Source organism: Salmo salar, chromosome ssa21 (genome assembly GCF_905237065.1).
Source record: "Salmo salar chromosome ssa21, Ssal_v3.1, whole genome shotgun sequence".
NCBI lineage: Eukaryota > Metazoa > Chordata > Actinopteri > Salmoniformes > Salmonidae > Salmo > Salmo salar.
This window is the reverse complement of record NC_059462.1, coordinates 50322501-50338130: the sequence shown is the minus strand read 5'-3', so window position 1 is coordinate 50338130 and position 15630 is coordinate 50322501. Positions and strand designations below refer to the sequence as shown.

The 15630-nt window shown below is 41.6% G+C and overlaps 1 protein-coding gene and 1 long non-coding RNA gene across 2 annotated transcripts in view; one reads left to right on the top strand and one right to left on the bottom strand.

Annotated features, from left to right (window-relative positions):
- LOC106582468 (alkyldihydroxyacetonephosphate synthase, peroxisomal) overlaps positions 1–4461 on the top strand; it is a 32158-nt gene extending 27697 nt beyond the window's left edge. Inside the window, exon 20 of the mRNA XM_045704403.1 lies at positions 1965–4461. Coding sequence (XP_045560359.1) covers positions 1965–2086 — 122 coding nt within the window. The 3' untranslated portion in view covers positions 2087–4461. The remainder of the gene's footprint in view (positions 1–1964) is intronic.
- Positions 4462–8982: 4521 nt separating this feature from the next.
- On the bottom strand, positions 8983–15504 carry LOC123729558 (uncharacterized). The gene is made up of 2 exons (XR_006761187.1): positions 15290–15504; positions 8983–9291 (listed from the first exon to the last, which is right to left on the bottom strand). It is a non-coding gene; the product is annotated as an uncharacterized lncRNA (long non-coding RNA).
- Between the last annotated feature and the right edge of the window lie 126 nt (positions 15505–15630).

Genomic DNA, 15630 nt, shown 5'->3' with positions numbered 1-15630 from the left:
AGTGCTGTGTTGTGTTGGATTTACCCCAAACATAAAGCTTTGTATTCAGGACATAAAGTTAATTTCTTTGCCACATTTTTTCCAGTTTAAATTTGGTGCCTGTTTTGGAATATTTGTATTATTCTGTAGAGGCTTTGTCCTTTTCACTCTGTCATTTAGGTTAGTATTGTGGAGTAACTACAATGTTGTTGATCCATCCTCCTATTCTATCACAGCCATTAAACTAACTGTTTTAATGTCACCATTGGCGTCATTGTGAAATCCCTGAGCGGTTTCCTACCTTACACCTTCCTAACGTAGATGCCGGAATATTTGTAGTGACTGGGTGTATTGATACACCATCCAAAGTGTAATTAATAACTTCACCATGCTCAAAGGTATAGCTAAACAAGCAGACTTTGAATATCTCTTTGAGCGTTGTGAAGTTTTTAATGACACTTTTGGATGGTTTATCAATACACCCAGTCACTACAAAGTAACAGGTGTCCTTCCTAACTCAGGTGCTGGGGAGGAAGGAAACGGCTCAGGGATTTCACCATGAAGCCAATTGTGACTTTAAAATAGTTAGTTCTCCTATCATAACCATTAATAACTCTGAGGATGGATCAACAACATTGTAATTACTCCACAATACTAACCTAATTGACGGAGTGAAAAAAAATAATCCTGTACAGAATAAAAGTATTCCAAAACGTGCTTCCTGTTTGCAGTAAGGCAAAAAGTAAAACTGCAAAAAATGTGACAAAGAAATTCTTTTTTTGTTTGAGACAAACACAACACATCACTGAGTACCACTCGTCAAGGTTTACATTTTTTTTTTAATTACGTTTACCCCTTTTTCTCACCAATTTCGTGATATCCAATTGGCAGTTAGTCTTGTCTCATCGCTGCAACTCCCGTACGGACTCGGGCGAGGCTCGAGAGCCATGCTTCTTGACACACGACCCAACCAAGCCGCACAGCTTCTTGACACAATGCCCTCTTAACTAAGGAAGTCAGCCACACCAATGTGTCGGAGGAAACGCCATACACCTGGCGACCGTGTCAGCGTGCACTGCGCCCGGCTCGCCACAGGAGTAGCTAGAGCGCGATGGGACAAGGACATCCCTGCCGGCCAAACCCTCCCCTAACCCGGACGACGCTGGGCCAATTGTGCGCCGCCCCACGTGTCTCCCCGTCGCGGCCGGCTGCGACAGAGCCTGAACTCGAACCAGGATCTCTAGTGGCACAGCTAGCAACTGCGATGCAGTGCCTTAGTTTGCAGAGTGGTGCAGTGGTCTATCATATTCTCAAGCATGGCGGTGGCTGCATCAAGTTACGGGCATGCTTGTCATTGGCAAGGCCTGACAAGTGTTGTTTTTTTGTTTGTTTTTTATAAAATAATAATAATTTGGATGAAACGAAATCGAGCTAAGGCCAAATCTACACTGGAGACGACAGTGAATGTTCCTGATTTTCGCCTTAAATCTATGGCAAGACTTGAAAATCTGGAATGTGTCTGTTTGGACAGCTGGTAGAGCAGAGTGCTGGTCTTGGTACCTTGCTGGGCATCCTGGCCAGGCCCACGGCCAGAAGGTGTGTGTGTGTGTGTGTGGGGGGGGTGAATATGGCACGCTTGGACTTTTAGGGCTGTTTTATTCGGCCTGAGGAGACAACACACACACACACACACACACACACACACACACACACACACACAGCATGGTGACGTCTGTGGGAGGAGAATGGGAGAAGAAGGAAAGGCAGAGCCAGCCGGGAAACACACAGAGCCTAATGAGTTTGATAGGCTGTTGGGCTCCATAAATCATGCCATGCAAAACATTTCTCCTCTCTGAATAAAAGCATTTATCACCCTCTGTTTATTCACTCACTCTAACAAGATTGATTGTCTCCCAGCAGCCACCTGGGCATTCAGGCGTGCTGATTTCACCTCCTTGGTGTTTTTCTTCCCTCTATCTCTTCAGTTGGGAAACTTCGGAAGGAGTGGATGAAGGACAGCATCTCTAACGTGGGCGTCGGGATGCTCAAGTCCGTTAAGGAATACGTGGACCCGGAAAACATTTTCGGCAACCGAAACCTCCTCTAATTTACATGACATTTTATAACAGCCTCTTGGAATAATGGTTACTAAATGTGACAAGAAGTATCAATGTCTTTCACCTTCGGTATGACTTAGTCAGTTGTGCAGTCAACATCAGTCAGATAACTTGCCTTGCATTACATTACTGCACTTAACATGCTGTAACAATAATTGTCTGTGATTCATTTCGAAGCTCATGGCATCAAGTCCTCAGTAATGTCCTCAACCAGGATGATATGGTGAATGAAGCAGTCAGGTCCTCAGTAATGTCCTCAACCAGGATGATATGGTGAATGAAGCAGTCAGGTCCTCAGTAATGTCCTCAACCAGGATGATATGGTGAATGAAGCAGTCAGGTCCTCAACCAGGATGATATGGTGAATGAAGCAGTCAGGTCCTCAGTAATGTCCTCAACCAGGATGATATGGTGAATGAAGCAGTCAGGTCCTCAGTAATGTCCTCAACCAGGATGATATGGTGAATGAAGCAGTCAGGTCCTCAACCAGGATGATATGGTGAATGAAGCAGTCAGGTCCTCAACCAGGATGATATGGTGAATGAAGCAGTCAGGTCCTCAGTAATGTCCTCAACCAGGATGATATGGTGAATGAAGCAGTGTATCATACTAACGATAGTACTGTTGATCATTTCAGTCACGTGTATACAACACGCCGTAAGAATGGCCTTTTCATATTGTACATGATGCAGGTTAACTTTTTGTGATCCCATATTTGCCTACAATTTAATTGTTTCCTATAATTCTTGCCAATTTCATTAACTAGATATTTTTTTGGTAGATGTTTATTTACCTGTGTTTGGCACTACTTGAACAGTGAGTTCTAGATGAATGCTTTTTCTAAAGCTCTGTGCCTTTCTGAAGATGTCTATCTTCACCCTTTCCTACACACACACACTGTGGAAGCTTGACTGGTTTGTTTATGGCATCCTATATCTTCCCTTATAATGTGCGTGTCCTTCATTCTAGATTTCCTGTTTTCCAGTGGGTCTTTGTTTCTCTACTCAAGCCTTGTATTACTTATACTATTAATGATTGCTAAGAGATGTGTATTTTGTTGTACCGACCTAGGAGGATTTATATTACGTTGAAAGTCGTGCCTCTGCTGAAAATGTACCTCAGGGTAAAAATGTCCCTCAAACCCAAACGTTAAACTGTTTGAAGAAACTAGGATATGATGCTTAACAACTTATTTTTTTAATTGATGTTTTATTTTAGATTTGACCTTGCATGGTCTTTGCCTGTCATACAGAGTTCAGTTTGTGGACAATGTACTTGAATCATACATGCTTTTAGTGTGAACATGTTACAGACGACTGAATCCCAAAACCCATGTTTGTACCAAAGACTTTCAGCACAACTGTTTCACTGCTTTATACAGACCATGCAAACATCCTGGATGTATAGGTCTGTACATGCTGTATAGTTAAATGTATGGGACATTCATACAGTTAATACATGAACCTATAACCTGATTATACATATTTTTATTCAATTCAGATATGCAAATTTACAAATATCAAAATGTGTTCATATTTGTTACTTTAAATGTTACATGTTCATGTCAATGAAAAACATTTTCTTTAAATTCAATTACAATATTTTGTCACTACTTTAAAAAAAAACAATTGCCTACAAGCAAGAGAGGTTGTATTTAGACAAAAATACATCCGACTAAATTGTCTGTTCCCTGGTGAGGGTCCCAGTGTTGTGGTTTTGTTGGAAAGGATACATTTGAGTGAAAGATAATTGTACCTTTGTCACAATTTACAGATGATTATGCGTATAAGTTTGGCGTCTTTGCGAGGCATGTGTCGATGTTGTGCCCAATCCTAAAGTCAGACATGGGATTCTACTGTACGGTGCTAGACTAAGATACATGAAATGTATTGCTACCGTTTTCCTGTCACTACTGCGTGACTGTGTTCCTCCTGTTCTCAGCCTCGCAGTTTTCCCACAGTGCATTGTCACCTTCCTGCCCAAGTATCTCACCTCTCCACCTCCAATGAACATGTTGTCAAAGGAAATGGTGGAGCCGGAGACAGCGTTTTATCTAATCAGTTTCATGCTTTTACTTCCTGTGATGGTTCCTGAAAGAGAACTTAAATGAGAGCTTGAAATCTGAATGTTATGCATGTACTTTTTTTTGTGTTATTTTTCAATTCTTAAAGTTATTAACATTTAAGTACCTTTTATCAATGATGTTTGTGCAGTAAATACATTGAAATAAAACAAGCAGTAGTCTGGATATTTTTCAGATAACAGAATGACACCAATCGGTTGAATAGAAATGCAGTTGACAGGAAATGTCTCTGTTTGTCCGTGACGTAATGCATATTCATAATAAAGTTCAACATACGAGGTATTTATTGGTTCTATTTTTTTTGTTGCTACATCCATAGCAATTGGTTGATTTCAATACTGTAGTCATGCAAAGATCCATACCACACAATGCACACAGCAATTATTATTTATTTACTCCAATGAACAAATCTACAACACAATTCATAGCCTAAATAAAAGTAAAAAATGGAAGCTAATGTAGCTACACCATGGTCCTTTCTGTTCTACAGGGATCCAACTGTGTTCGCACTTTCCCTTTAATTCATCCACTTATGGCCTGCTCGCCTCCCTACCTCTGAGGAAGCACAGTTCCCGCTCAGCCCAGTCAAAACTTCGCTGCTCGGGCACCCCAATGGTGGAACAAGCTCCCTCACGACGCCAGGACAGCGGAGTCAATCACCACCTTCTGGAGACACCTGAAACCCCACCTCTTTAAGGAATAACTGGGATAGGATAAAGTAATCCTTCTAACCCCCCCCCTTAAAAGATTTAGATGCACTATTGTAAAGTGGTTGTTCCACTGGATATCATAAGGTGAATCCACCAATTTGTAAGTCGCTCTGGATAAGAGCGTCTGCTAAATGACTTAAATGTAAATGCAATAGGACAATTTGTAAGTTTTTCTGAATCATCAATCTGTGGCTTTGGAAGGGTCGTTTTGTAGTGTATGACGAGGTATTCTGAGGTGCACAAGCAAGGAAAGAGCTGCCGTTACACTATTTGTGTGACATTCCCGATAAACTTTTTCCTCAGCTGAAATGGCATCAGCAGTTAAACATATAGGCATTCTCTGTTGAATCAACATGCACAATAGTATAACATTTGCATTGCAGTGGTAATCTACAGACTAATAACAAGCACGTAGTTGAAATTATTCAGCAAATGTGAAATGATCAGATTGATCCCTTTTTCAATCATGTGGCATATAAAACAACTATTCTGGGTCAGTAATACTTCTAATGTAACATGACATACAGTGAGAAAAAGTATTTGATCCCCTGCTGATTTTGTACATTTGCCCACTGACAAAGAAATGATCAGTCTATCATTTTAATGGTAGGTTTATTTGAACATTGAGAGACAGAATAACAACAAAAAAATCCAGAAAAACGCATGTCAAAAATGTTATAAAATGATTTGCATTTTAATGAGGGAAATAAGTATTTGACCCCTCTGCAAAACATGACTTAGTACTTGGTGGCAAAACCCTTGTTGGCAATCACAGAGGTCAGACGTTTCTTGTAGTTGGCCACCAGGTTTGCACACATCTCAGGAGGGATTTTGTCCCACTTCTCTTTGCAGATCTTCTCCAAGTCATTAAGGTTTCGAGGCTGACATTTGGCAACTCGAACCTTCAGCTCCCTCCACAGATTTTCTATGGGATTAAGGTCTGGAGACTGGCTAGGCCACTCCAGGACCTTAATGTGCTTCTTCTTGAGCCACTCCTTTGTTGCCTATGGCCTCCAATTAGAGACAACGACAACCAGCTGCCTCTAATTGGAGGTCATGCCCAAAAACCAACATAGAAATAGAAAACTAGATTTAACCATAGATATAGAAACATAGAACACAAATCAAAAACACCAAAACACACAAAACAAACAACCCCTGCCACGCCCTGACCAAACTACAATGACAAATAACCCCTTTTACTGGTCAGGACGTGACAATCCGACCATCACCCCTGGTGAGACAAAACCGCAACTGGTCAGTGAAGAGCACTTTTTGCCAGTCCTATCTGGTCCAGCGACGGTGGGTTTGTGCCCATAGGCAACGTTGTTGCCGGTGATGTCTGGTGAGGACCTGTCTTACAACAGGCCTACAAGCCCTCAGTCCAGCCTCTCTCAGCCTATTGCGGACAGTCTGACCACTGATGGAGGGATTGTGCGTTCCTGGTATAACTCGGGCAGTTGTTGTTGCCATCCTGTACCTGTCCCGCAGGTGTGATGTTTGGATGTATCGATCCTGTGCAGGTGTTGTTACACGTGGTCTGCCACTGCGAGGACGATCAGCTGTCTGTCCTGTCTCCCTGTAGCGCTGTCTTAGGCGTCTCACAGTACGGACATTGCAATTCATTGCCCTGGCCACATCTGCAGTCCTCATGCCTCCTTGCAGCATGCCTAAGGCACGTTCACGCAGATGAGCAGGGACCCTGGGCATCTTTCTTTTGGTGTTTTTCAGAGTCAGTAGAAAGGCCTCTTTAGTGTCCTAAGTTTTCATAACTGTGACCTTAATTGCCTATCGTCTGTAAGCTGTTAGTGTCTTAACGACCATTCCATAGGTGCATGTTCATTAATTGTTTATGGTTTATTGAACAAGCATGGGAAACAGTGTTAAAACAGTGTTACCCTTTACAATGAAGATCTGTGAAGTTATTTGGATTTTTACGAATTATCTTTGAAAGACAGGGTCCTGAAAAAGGGACGTTTCTTTTTTTGCTGAGTTTATATAGTAAGACATAATGTAACATGACATAGTAAGACTTCTAATGTAACATGAAATAGTAAGACTTCTAAATGTAACATGACATAGTAAGACTTCTAATGTATGTAACATGACATAGTAAGACTTATAATGTATGTAACATGATATAGTAAGACTTCTAATGTATGTAATATGACATCGTAAGGCTTTAATGTACGTAACATGACATAGTAAGACTTCTAATGTAACATGACATAGTAAGACTTCTAATGTAACATGTAACAAAAGTATGTGGACACCTGCTCGTCGAACATCTCATTCCAAAATCATGGGCATCAATATGGAGTTGGTCCCCCCTTTGCTGCTATAACAGCCTCCTCTCTTCTGGGAAGGCATTCCCCTAGATGTTGGAACATTGCTAAGGGGACTTGCTTCTATTCAACCACAAGAGCATTAGTGAGGTCGGGCACTGATGTTGGGCGAAAAGGTGTTCGATGGGGTTAAGGTCAGGACTCTGTGCAGGCCAGTCAAGTTCTTCCACACCGATCTCGACAAACCATTTCTGTATGGACCTCGCTTTGTGCACGGGGGCATTGTCATGCTAAAACGGGAAAGGGCCTTCCCCAAACTGTTGACACAAAGTTGGAAGCACAAAATCGTCCAGAATGTCATTGTATGCTGTATCTTTAAGATTTCCCTTTACTGGAACTAAGGGGCCGAGCCCGAACCATGAAAAAGAGACCCAAAACGTTATTCCTCCTCTACCAAACTTGACAGTTGGCTCTATGCATTCGGGCAGGTAGCATTCTCTTGGCCTCCGTCAAACCCAGATTCATCCGTCGGACTGCCAGATGGTGAAGCGGGATTCGTCACTCCAGAGAATGTTTCCACTGCTCCAGAGTCCAAATGCGGCAAGCTTTACACCACTCCAGCAGACGCTTGGTATTGCACATGGTGATCTTAGGCTTGTGTGCGGCTGTTCGGCCATGGAAACCCATTTAATGAAGCTCCCAATGAACAGTTCTTGTGCTGACGTTGCTTCTACAGGCAGTTTGGAACGCGGTAATGAGTGTTGCAACCGAGGACAGACGATTTTTACGCGCTTCAGCACTCGGCGGTTCCGTTCTGTGAGCTTTTGTGGCCAACCACTTCGCAGCTGAGCCGTTGTTGCTCCTAGATGTTTCCACATCACAATAACAGCACTTAACAGTTGACCGGGGCAGCTCTAGCAGGGCAGAAATGTGATGAACTGACTTGTTGAAAAGGTGGCATCCTATGACAGTGCCATGTTGAAAGTCACTGAGCTCTTCAGTAAGGCCATTCTACTGACAATGTTTGTCAAAGGAGATTGCATGGCTGTGTGCTTGATTTTAGACACCTGTCAGCAACAGGTGTGGCTAAAATAGCCGAATCCAGTCATTTGAAGGGGTGTCCACATACTTTTGTATATACAGTGTATATTCAATACCCTTCAGTAATATTTCTAATGTAACATTACATACACTGAGTATACCAAACATTAGGAACACCTTCCTTATATTGAGTTGCATCCCCCCTGTCCCCCGTCCCCCTTTGACCTCAGAACAGCCTCAATTCGTCAGGTCATGGACACTACAAGGTGTGTTAAGAGTTCCACAGGGATGCTGGCCCATGTTGACTCCAATGCTTCCTACAGTTGTCAAGTTTTCTTGATGTCCTTTAGGTGGTGGATCATTCTTGATACACACAGGGAAACTGTTGAGCGTGAAAAACCCAGCAGCATTGCAGTTCTTGACACACTCAAATTGGTGCACCTGGCACCTACTACAATACCCTGTTCAAAGGCACTCAAATATTTTGTCTTGCCCCTTCTGAATGGCACACAATTGTCTCAAGGCTTAAAAACCTGTCTCTGTCCCCTTCATCTACTCTGATTGAAGTGGATTTAACAAGTGACATCAATAAGGGATCATAGCTTTCACCTGGATTCACCTGGTCAATCTATGAATGCGCTGCAATGCCTATTTTTCATGCTGCGGTGAAGAGTGAAGAAGCTAAGAGGTAGAGGAAAGATTGGTATTTTTCATGCTGCGGTGAAGAGTGAAGAAGCTAAGAGGTAGAGGAAAGATTGGTATTTTTCATGCTGCGGTGAAGAGTGAAGAAGCTAAGAGGTAGAGGAAAGATTGGTATTTTTCATGCTGTGGTGAAGAGTGAAGAAGCTAAGAGGTAGAGGAAAGATTGCCTGGAAAGGTAGCAGGAGTTTGCTTGCTAGTTTAGGAGGGTCACCTGCACAGCAAGGTGTGTCACCCAAAGAACAACTTCTTGTTTCTGCGGTGTCACTGCTGCAAGGGCTTGTGGGTTTGGACTCGCTCTGGCTGTGTTGTCTCTCTTTGTCCAGTTCCTCCCACTTGGGTGTGTTAGCCCAGATCAAGTCAACCATTGACTGGAGCTGGGGGTTGATTTCCACCAATGCCAGAAGAGAGAGAGAGAGAGAGAGAGAGAGAGAGCGATAGTGAGAAGGTTAGATAAAGGAAGATTACCTTCAGCACTAAGTACATTATTCACTGTGCAAAAAAATAAATAATGTACAGTCGTGGCCAAAGGTTTTGAGAATGACACAAATATTAATTTTCACAAAGTCTGCTGCCTCAGTTTGTATGATGGAAATTTGCATATACTCCAGAATGTTATGAAGAGTGATAAGATCAATTGCACTTAATTGCAAAGTCCCTCTTTGCGATGCAAATGAACTGAATCCCCAAAAAACATTTCCACTGCATTTCAACCCTGCCACAAAAGGACCAGCTGACATCATGTCAGTGATTCTCTCGTTAACACAGGTGTGAGTGTTGACGAGGACAAGGCTGGAGATCACTCTGTCATGCTGATTGAGTTTGAATAACAGACTGGAAGCTTCAAAAGGAGGGTGGTGCTTGGAGTCATTGTTCTTCCTCTGTCAATCATGGTTAACTGCAAGGAAACACGTGCCATCATCATTGCTTTGCACAAAAAGAGCTTCACAGGCAAGGATATTGCTGCCAGTAAGATTGCACCTAAATCAACCATTTATCGGATCATCAAGAACTTCAAGGAGAGCAGTTCAATTGTTGTGAAGAAGGCTTCAGGGCGCCCAAGACAGTCCAGCAAGCGCCAGGATCGTCTCCTAAAGTTGATTCAGCTGCGGGATCGGGGCACCACCAGTACAGAGCTTGCTCAGAAATGGCAGCAGGCAAGTGTGAGTGCATCTGCAAGCACAGTGAGGCAAAGACTTTTGGAGGATGGCCTGGTGTCAAGAAGGGCAGCAAAGAAGCCACTTCTCTCCAGGAAAAACATCAGGGACAGACTGATATTCTGAAAAAGGTACAGGGATTGGATTGCTGAGGACTGGGGTAAAGTCATTTTCTCTGATGAATCCCCTTTCCGATTGTTTGGGGCATCTGGAAAAAGCTTGTCCGGAGAAGACAAGGTGAGCGCTACCATCAGTCCTGTGTCATGCCAACAGTAAAGCATCCTGAGACCATTCATGTGTGGGGTTGCTTCTCAGCCAAGGGAGTGGGCTCACTCACAATTTTGCCTAAGAACACAGCCATGAATAAAGAATGGTACCAACACATCCTCTGAGAGCAACTTCTCCCAACCATCCAGGAACAGTTTGGTGACGAACAATACCTTTTCCAGCATGATGGAGCACCTTGCTATAAGGCAAAAGTGATAACTAAGTGGCTCTCGGAACAAACCATCGATACAAACAAAAACCCACAAATTCTGACAAACTCCAAGCATTGATTATGCAAGAATGGGCTGCCATCAGTCAGGATGTGGCCCAGAAGTTAAACTTCTCTGGGCTAGGTGGGACGTGACCGTCCCACACTATTCAACAGCCAGTGAAATAGCATGGCGCGAAATACAAAACAGCAAAAATATCATAATTTCAATTTCTCAAACATACAACTATTTTACACCATTTTAAAGATACACTTCTCCTTGATGTAACCACATTGTCCGATTTCAAAAAGGCTTTACAGCAAAAGCAAAACATTAGATTATGTTAGGAGAGTACATAGACAAAAATAACCACACAGCCATTTTCCAAGCAAGATGTGTCAATAAAACCCAAAACCACAGCTAAATGAAGCACTAACCTTTGACGATCTTCATCAGATGACACTCCTAGGACATCATGTTACACAATACATGTATGTTTTGTTCGATAAAGTTCATATTTATATCCAAAAACAGCATTTTACATTGGCGTGTGATGTTCAGAAAATGTATTCCCACCAAAAACTTCCGTTGAATGAGCACAACAAATTACAAAAATACTCATCATAAACGTTGACAAAATACATAACAATTATTTTAAGAATTATAGATACAGTACTCCTTGATGCAACCGCTGTGTCAGATTTTGAAATAGCTTTTCGGTGAAAGCACATTTTTCAATATTCTGAGTACATAACTCGCCATCAAAGCAAGCTATGCAGACACCCACCAAGTTCTGGGATCACCTAAACTCAGAATTAGTATTATAAATATTCTCTTACCTTTGCTGATCTTTGTCAGAATGCACTCCAAGGACTGCTACTTCCACAAGAAATGTTGTTTTTGTTCAAAATAATCCATATTTATGTCCAAATACCTCCGTTTTGTTCGTGCTTTCAGGTCACTATCCAAAGGCATAATGCGCGAGCGTAATTCGAGACACGAAAAGTCAAAATGTTCCATTACCGTTCTGAGAAGCATGTCAAACGTTGTTTACAATCAATCTTTATGGTATTTTTAACGTAAAAATGCGATAATATTCCAACCGGACAACAGCGTATTCATTCCAGGAGAAAAAGAAGGAGGGGCGCGCTATCGGGCTCGCGCATCACCAAGTGCTTTGTCCATAGGCAGTCCACTCATTGACTGAGCTACTATTATAGTAACTGCCCAGTAACAGGAGAAGGCTGAAAGAACTTTCTGAAGGCTGTTGACAGCCAATGGAAGCCTTAGGAAGTGCAACGTGACCCCACAGACACTGTAGCTTCGATAGGGATTCAAAAGAAGAACTACAATTCTCAGATCTCCCACTTCCTGGTTGGATTTTTCTTAGGTTTTTGCCTGCCATATGAGTTCTGTTATACTCACAGACATCATTCAAACAGTTTTACAAACGTCAGAGTGTTTTCTATCCAAATCTACTAATAATATGCATATTCTAGTTTCTGGGCCAGAGTAGTAACCAATTTAATTTGGGTACGCTTTTCATCCGGCCGTGAAAATACTGCCCCCTTCACCTTGACAGGTTAATTGACAGCATGCCAGGGCGGATTGCAGAGGTCTTGAAAAAGAAGGGTCAACACTGCAAATATTGACTCTTTGCATCAACTTCATGTAATTGTCAATAAAAGCCTTTGACACTTATGAAATGCTTGTAATTATACTTCAGTATTCCATAGTAACATCTGACAAAAATATCTAAAGACACTGAGGCAGAAAACTTTGAGGAAATTAATATTTGTGTCATTCTCAAAACTTTTGCCACTACTGTACTAAACAAAAAAACAAAAACCCATGCAAGAATTGTCAGAGAAATTATATAGGAAGAGAGACAACAATTTTATTATAAGATTTGCAAAAAATGAAACAACCGTCACTAAGAATAGTCAGAGTTGAAAGCTCAACGAACAGAGTTGTGGCTCTCAGCTTTTATAGAGAAGTCCAACCTCTTTGTCTATGTGGCAAGATGAGGAAGTGTATAACAAGCGTTTAGCTTGTCTGTGTAGATTAAGATAGCTGACGCTGACCATCATTGTCTGTTCCTTCCTGTAAAGAGACATGGTTAGACAGAAGGAGAGGGGATACAGAGAGAGAGACATGGTTAGACAGAAGGAGAGGGGATACAGAGGGAGAGAGACATGGTTGGACAGAAGGAGAGGGGATACAGAGAGAGAGACATGGTTAGACAGAAGGAGAGGGGATACAGAGAGAGAGAGAGACATGGTTAGACAGAAGGAGAGGGGATACAGAGAGAGAGAGACATGGTTAGACAGAAGGAGAGGGGATACAGAGAGAGAGAGACATGGTTAGACAGAAGGAGAGGGGATACAGAGAGAGAGAGAGAGACATGGTTAGACAGAAGGAGAGGGGATACAGAGAGAGAGAGACATGGTTAGACAGAAGGAGAGGGGATACAGAGAGAGAGACATGGTTAGACAGAAGGAGAGGGGATACAGAGAGAGAGAGACATGGTTGGACAGAAGGAGAGGGGATACAGAGAGAGAGACATGGTTAGACAGAAGGAGAGGGGATATAGAGGTTCTCTGTGCTTCAGGTCTCTAACTCTCCTTGTCGTTATCATGGGTCTTCCTCTGTCTCTCACACACACTCACTGCTGCAGAGGTCATGACCTGGCTCACTCACACAAACAGACACACACTGTATATAGCCTCCTTATTGTTATGTAATTTTCTTAAACTGCATTGTTGGTTAAGGGCTCCTAAGTAAGCATTTCACTCTAAGGTTGTATTTGGCACATGTGACGAATACAATTTGATTTGATTTTAGACACGCACGCACACACACACACACACACACACACACACACACACACACACACACACACACACACACACACACACACACACACACACACATCTATACACAATGAGAGCACAGAGCTGACTCTCCTTATTCATTCCTCTGTCAGTGCTTTGCAGTATGATATGATGCACACGATACAGTACCTGCATGAAAATAAGTAAAGTATGCAATATATTGTATCCTCATCACTAACCTTAATGCTTCACTCAGAACTATACGTGTAGAACACAGTACTATACGTGTAGAACACATTACTATACGTGTAAAACACAGTACTATACGTGTAGAACACATTACTATACGTGTGGAACACATTACTATACGTGTGGAACACATTACTATACGTATAGAACACATTACTATACGTGTAGAACACATTACTATACGTGTAGAACACTACTATACGTGTGGAACACATTACTATACGTGTAGAACACATTACTATACGTGTGGAACACATTACTATACGTGTGGAACACATTACTATACGTGTGGAACACATTACTATACGTGTGGAACACATTACTATACGTGTGGAACACATTACTATACGTGTGGAACACATTACTATACGTGTGGAACACATTACTATACGTGTGGAACACATTACTATACGTGTGGAACACATTACTATACATGTGGAACACATTACTATACGTGTAGAACACATTACTATACGTGTAGAACACATTACTATACGTGTAGAACACATTACTATACGTGTGGAACACATTACTATAGGTGTGGAACACATTACTATACGTGTGGAACACATTACTATACGTGTAGAACACATTACTATACGTGTAGAACACATTACTATACGTGTAGAACACATTACTATACGTGTAGAACACATTACTATACGTGTAGAACACATTACTATACGTGTAGAATACAGTACTATGCGTGTAGAATACAGTGCTATACATGGAGAATACAGTACTATGCATGTAGAATACAGTACTATACATGTAGAATACAGTACTATACATAGAGAATACAGTACTATGCATGTAGAATACAGTACTATACATGTATAATACAGTACTATACATGGAGAATACAGTAGTATACATGGAGAATAAAGTAGTATACATGGAGAATACAGTACTATACATGTATAATACAGTACTATACATGGAGAATACAGTAGTATACATGGAAAATACAGTACTATACATGGAGAATACAGTAGTATACATGGAGAATACAGTAGTATACATGGAGATCAGCTGTGTAACAATGCACAGCTGATTCAAATGATCAAAGTTTGATGATTTGTAGATTTTTTAAATCAGCTGTGTATTAAAATAATCAAAGATTTATCAAAAACCAAAACGTGCACCCCTTGGGTTCCGGAGGAGCGAGTTTGGGAGTGTTAGGTAGTAGGCTTGTGTACGAGCATGATTCTAGGTCAGGGGTAGGCTTCAACATTCAGCCAAGGGATGATTTCTTTTTCGAATAGCTGGAGGGCCGAAAAAAATGTATAATAATTTTTGAACACTGCAAATTGACCACAACTGAGCCCAAAAATATGTTATTTTCAAATAACAATAATTTCATACCAGTATTATATTGAGACAATATCACTTCTCTTTTTTTATTTGTGGGAATACAGATTTCTTAAACTCAACTAAAAGCTGGATTCCTGGTGAATTACTCTGTCGTCCTGCTTAAAGAACTCACTGGTGACCAGCTCTGCCACCTAACAAGAGGACATCAGAAGAACTATTATTAGCATGACAGATTAAAGATTTTTACTTGAATACTGTGAAATGACAGGCCTGAGAGTATTCACAATTGCCTAATATAAACTTGTCCGGTCAAAAATAAATGTAAAAAACCCTGGGCCATCTTACCTTGTGTGATATTTCCCAGGGTTTTTGGTGCTGTCATCAGCATGGACCTGGGAGAGTTCAGGCAGACAGTCATGATCTCAGCTGAAACATCCAGTTGTCTGGCTATACACTGTCTCTGTGGCCTTTCACATTCCAGTCGACCAGCTCAAAAAACCCTCTTCCTGTTCCTAAAAGAGAGACTGGACAGATTCTAGTCCATTTTGTTCACTGAGGTGTAAGTGATATAAAATCCACAAGGGGGCAGTACAGACTACAATATTTGTTAGCTCACCAAGAGCTGTAATGAGAATACGGATTCTTTACCTGTACTTCAAGTTTGAATGTCAAAAAGATGAAGCCGG